The 5,648-nt window shown below is 45.9% G+C and overlaps 1 protein-coding gene across 1 annotated transcript; it reads left to right on the plus strand.

Annotated features, from left to right (window-relative positions):
- The first annotated feature begins 4,422 nt into the window (after positions 1 to 4,422).
- Positions 4,423 to 5,211, plus strand: LOC149338506 (uncharacterized). The gene has a single exon (XM_089550333.1). It carries the CDS (start codon positions 4,607 to 4,609, stop codon positions 5,192 to 5,194), a length of 588 nt encoding a protein of 195 aa, XP_089406459.1. The 5' UTR covers positions 4,423 to 4,606; the 3' UTR covers positions 5,195 to 5,211.
- Positions 5,212 to 5,648: the final 437 nt, after the last annotated feature.

Here is a 5,648-nt window from a genome sequence, read left to right on the forward strand (position 1 = left end):
GGTACATGGGAGGAATGGGAGGCCCTCCTTGCGTCGCAGGACCCGGACGCGCAACTTCGCTGTGTGAACCGGGGTGCCAGTGCCATGGCCCTACGTGGCCTGGACACATGCGCGTAATGTGAGGGCTGTGCGGTGGCCCTGAGACCTTGTACGGTCCAAACTCACTTGCTCAATAAAGTTTTCCATCCATCCATCCCTGGAGAGACCTTTGGTGTGCAGGCCTTTCGTGGTGAGTTTTTTCCTCGATTAGGTGTTTCACACGCGCCTCAGTGCGCCCTTTCTCGTCATCTCAGTTTCTCTACGACTGCTGCCTGTGCTTTACTTCGTCTGCTTTGTGCGCGCTCGAATACACTGCTCGCCTGTTTTTTTTTTTTTGGCAGCATCGCCCACTCAGTGCATCAAATCATGAGCCGTTTCACAGGTGTACGCAATTCTACTGTTCGCGTTGGTTGGCGGAACGGAATAGGGTGCGCATGAATTGGTTACGTTAACATTACATGAAAAGTCAACACTCGCGCTTAAAAATTTTCTTGAAACTCGCGCGATGAGGCAAAGTCTCATCACACCAGCGGCAAATGTTTTCCGTTGTTTCAGAGTAAACTGTCGCGCACGAGGGCATTTCGACGTCGACCACAATTCTACTTTCAAGGATCCAGGCGCTCTAGCGTCAGGTGTCTGCTGTTCATGATTTCAGGTCATGGCCTTGCACTGTCACCCAAGCATGTCGTGTCTCAGTCCCGCCACTATGGTGCTGTATTTTTTTCCTGTGCAAAAAAAAAAATACTTTCTGTGGTTATGCTAGGTGAACGGCTACTTGTGGGAGTTAATATTTTTGTCACTGCAACTGGATGGTGCTGCAAAATGAACTCATGCAGCAAGTACATCCTGGTAAAGCTTTGGCTTGTATAAACAAGTGTGACGACGATAATAATATTGCTGGGAGCCTTGCGTTCCAGTTATTAAATGTCGTTTGCGTGAAAGTAATGAAGTGAGGCTGCATAAGTGACATCTTTATTCCATTGTTTGCTCAGAGAAAGCTTTTATTGCATGTAAGTAAGTAGTAATCGCTAGTTTCTATTGTTCAAGTAGCTAGTCTTGAATGACTGACCTTGCTTCCGAAGCATGTTCTTCATACTTTTTCTCGTTGCTTGCACAGCATGCAATGCTGCGCATACATATATAATGTTGTGCAAACAAGACTGGCGCAACCAATGCAGCCTGACTCCAGGGAAAGCGCAAGAAATGCGAAAACGAAACGAAACGAGCCTCGATCCCGTATGTTCCAGGAATCATTGAGAGACTTCCGCCCATTTTCCTCAAGGACGGCTCCAATATTGCACATGCCCGAACGAGCAAGGTACGGATTGAGTTTATTAAAGTGAAGGTCCAGTTCCCTCGTGGCAGGTTTCCTGTCGTCCTTTATAAAACTGCCTGCACCAAAAGACATCAGTGTACAGGATCAATCACACTTAAAGGGAACACGGCTCCGCGCGGCTGTGCACACGCGGAACACTATTGCGACCAAGCCGGTGGCAAACCCGTGCAAAAGGGCAGATGACACGAAGCATCACGTCGAGTCCCCTCGTCTCGTGCGCCACTCTGCATTGATTCATGAGCGGGCTAGATGCAATGGCACTACGCAGGTACGTGGCCACGCGGAGCCGTGTTCTCTCTAAGTGTGATTGACCCTGTATATAGTCGAAACAAAAGACTTCAAGAGACGGGTGAAACAACACCAGAACTGCGCATGCAACGTAAAAGTAACAACGAAACCAATTGCTGAGCATGCGAAGAAACCTGCCATGAGATTAACTGGGAGGAAGCAATGGTAATGACATCAGAAAAAAAAGGAAACCTCGCATCACTTATCATCCAGACAACGCCTAACACGCTAAACATGAACGACGACACTCTGCACCCTATCTATGCCAAATCACTAAAAACACTACTAGGGCTACAAAATCGAGAAGGTCCAGTAGCCTCATTGTGAAAAAGGGAGCCGCAGCGCTCCCGAAACGTCCTTTATTTTTGACCATGGTCAGCGACCAGTGAACTTCCTCAGCCATGATTCCTGGCTACACGTTATGTCGTAAAACCGTCGAATACGCTGTGCATTTAACGTGCCAAGCAAATTTTAGGCGTCCAAATTCGAAGGTACCAGTATTACATTAAGTGCTCACTATGAACGAGGAAGTATTTATTTGTCATTCTTATTGTCAAATCTGCATCGTTAAAAGCGGGGTTAGCACCTTGTCTGCAAAGGCTCTTGAGTCCAAGGAGGGCTTTGAGGTTTCACATATCTGCTTGGTTTTGGAAGTCACAGCCATGGTTGATAATGATATGCGTTACAGATGAGTTCAGCATGTATATTGAATTAGAAATATTATAGCGCAAACAAAGACACGGAAAAAAAGAGAGGAAACACACACACAAGCGCTATAGCGCTTGTGTGTGTGTTTCCTCTCTTTTTTGTCCGTGTCTTTGTTTGCGCTATAATATTTCTAATTCAATATGAACTACCAACTCGCCCAACAGGAAGTTTTAATCAGCATGTATAGTCACGCCGGAATAAAACGCCAACGCACATATGGCGTGCTTATCTACTTTGCAGCGAGATACGTATGTAGATGTCGTTTTTAAATGTGTACTTCGGTTCATCCCTTACCCTAAAACATGAATCAGGCTAGCTGCATATTGCAGCTAAAAGCAGTAAGGTAAAATATTTCCTTTGTTCATAGGCGCTGTTCGCATTTTGTTCTCCTCTGACTATAGGCTTCTGCCGCAGCAGATATCTCAACTCAAGTAAACAGTCTCTTGTTGCATATCATGCAGATATGTTATTGACATATGCGTAAAAAATGTACAGCTACTAACATTGCATACGTGGTTGTTCCTACTTCTATTTTGATGTTTATATTGAACTTTTATTCTTTGAGTCCTGGTGTTCAACTGACACCACTAGGAAGGCGCCATCATAATGCCCAGCGCTAATGCACCGCCCTTCAGCTCTGTTTTGTTTTAACTCTGTAATGGTACCAATAATTATTGTAAATATTGTGTTTAGTAATTAATAATATTAGTGATTGTCAATTATTATTTATCAATATTTATTAATTATTAATAAGCATATATGTAAATATATGTATTTATTATACAATAATTTATGATAAGTATATTTGTGAACATATTTCGCTAAGTGAAGTTACTGAAAATTTTACAGTCCGCACCATGATATATGTGATTGCTCTTGTATTTATTCCTTTTTTTTGTTAATTTTTCTTTTGTGCACTCTGGGGATATAGCGTGGCCTGCTTATTGTATCCTATTTCCTTCTGCGCCTATTATCTTTCCTTCTGGCTGTCTCCCTTCAGTCGTTCCTTCTGCTTCATTTGCACTGGCCATTGGTCACCGAAAGCCAACACTAAGCCCCCTTTTTTTCACAGAATCTTAAATGCTAAGACTAATAGTATTGTCACAACATTTTCCTGATAATACATTTTCGGCGGTTTACAAGGTACGTGGCCGAGCCACCGGCAGCAGTGTTGAATTTCACAACACTTGCTCTGCAGTTAGCGCTATTTTGTGTCAGTTTCGGTCTTTCACCAAGGGGTGTGTTAATTGGCACATACTACAAAATATAATAATGATTACAGCATCCTGCATTTCCCTTAGTTCCGTACATGCATATTTGGCCATGCATATTTAAGCTTGCTCTCTGGTTCAGTACACTCAAACTAAAACTTTCCTTTTGGTGTCGCAATGAATGCCGCTTTGTGTGTTGTAAGCGGGAGGCATAGTTTATGCAGCCACGACCTTATCTTGGAAGTGACGAGCCTTCCTTGTAATATTATGTGCTGAGGATTTCTTAATGAGCCTTATTCATGCTCTTTGGTACCGGTCTTCATGTCTTAAAAAACATGCGACAGCACCTGAGGACGCATATTAAGGCAAACACGTACGCACTAAGATACATTTTATTTTAAGATACTTAAAAATACCCTTATGCTGATGAGCGAGAAGCCTGTGAGGAATGATGGGGATTGTGCTGACATGCGTCTGCGTTCGAGTCACGTGAGAACTGTGACGTCATTTCCTGTATATATTTGGCTGCAATAAACTGACGGGCGTCTTTCGCTTTGGGCTTGGACACGGACCTCGTTTCTTCTCGATGGGTATCCGCTCGATTGGAACGCTCACCCCGATAGCGGCCGGACGCCGCTACGACATGGTGTCAGAAGTATAAAGCTGGGACCTGGAAGAGAAGCATAGCGTCGAGAGATGGAAGGAGCTAAAATCTTCCCAGCACCGGGCCTTCAACAGCCACCAGCCCTGGACTTCGACAATACATCGGAGTGGCCGGCATGGATTCAGCATTTCGATGACTATCGCGTTGCATCGGGCCTCAACGAACGGTCAGAGGAAGCACAGGTACGAACGCTTCTCTACTCTATGGGACGCCAAGCTCGGGATATTTTTGCCGCTTTCGGTCTCTCGGACGAGGACTCGAAGAATTTCGACGTCGTCAAGGAGAAGTTCGACAGACACATATTTCATAAAAGAGGTCAACGTCGTGTACGAGAGCGCTTGCTTTCACAAGCGACATCAAATGCCCGGTGAGTCAGTAGACCAGTTCATGACGGCGTTGCATGTCTTAGCAGACCGGTGCGATTTTGGCGATCTTAAGCAACGACTTATCAGAGACAGGTTCGTCGTTGGACTGACAGACGAAAAACTGTCAGAGTGGCTACAGATGGACTCTAAGTTGTCTCTTGCGTCCGCCGTTGCAAAAGCACGCCTTAAAGAGACGGTTCAGCAGCAGCAGGAACTCCTTCGCAAATCCACGGGAGACCAAGACTCGAGAGTACCTCTTCCCTGTGAAAATGTTACAGTTGGGTCCGCAGCAACAGTCGACGCCGTGGGACGTAACAAAAAGCCTCAACGTGGGAACGCCAGCTCTTCAGTGCGTCATGACGGACGTTGCATCTACTGCGGTAACTCCCTGCATCCACGAACAGTTTGCCCAGCGAGGACAGTTAAGTGCAATTACTGCGGCATAAAGGGACACTTTGCTAAAGCGTGCATCAAAAAGACTTCCACGGGCAACCACCGCAAGGTACGAGTTTCTTCTGTGCAAGTGGACACGGGACAAATTTTTGTGGGAGAGACTGGAACGCCAGGTGTAAAAGCGCGATAAATTCAAGTATGTGCTAACTCTGTTCCAGTGTTTGCAAAAGTTGATACTGGGGCCGAAGCTGCCGTGCTTCCGTCATCTTTTCCTGGTCTCCCTGTTAAATTAACGAGAGCAAACGAGGTTTTGTCATGTGCGAGTGGTTCACGCCTCAATGTTTTAGGCAAATTCGAGGCAGAAATCGCTTGGAAGGGGAAACGTTCTCGCCAAACATGTCATGTCGTCAGACCGCTACGACATGTTCTTCTCGGTTTGCCCGCTCTGGAGGCACTAGGAGCCGTTAGGTTTGTCGATTCAGTCGCACAGAAGTGTTCTACCGGTAGCGTTCCAGGCCCCGAAGTTTGCAGTAACCTGGGCGCAATGCCAGGAGAGTATCAGTTCCGGCTTCGCCCAGACGCGGTTCCCTATGCTATAACTGCTCCACACAGAATTCCAATTCCGCTGAGGGAACGCGTCCGCT

Source organism: Amblyomma mixtum, chromosome 6, assembly GCF_055824585.1.
Source record: "Amblyomma mixtum isolate Tamu chromosome 6, ASM5582458v1, whole genome shotgun sequence".
NCBI lineage: Eukaryota > Metazoa > Arthropoda > Arachnida > Ixodida > Ixodidae > Amblyomma > Amblyomma mixtum.

Coding starts and splice junctions, on each gene's coding strand:
- LOC149338506 (XM_089550333.1), top strand. CDS start 4,607: ATGCCCGGTGAGTCAGTAGACCAGTTCATGACGGCGTTGCATGTCTTA.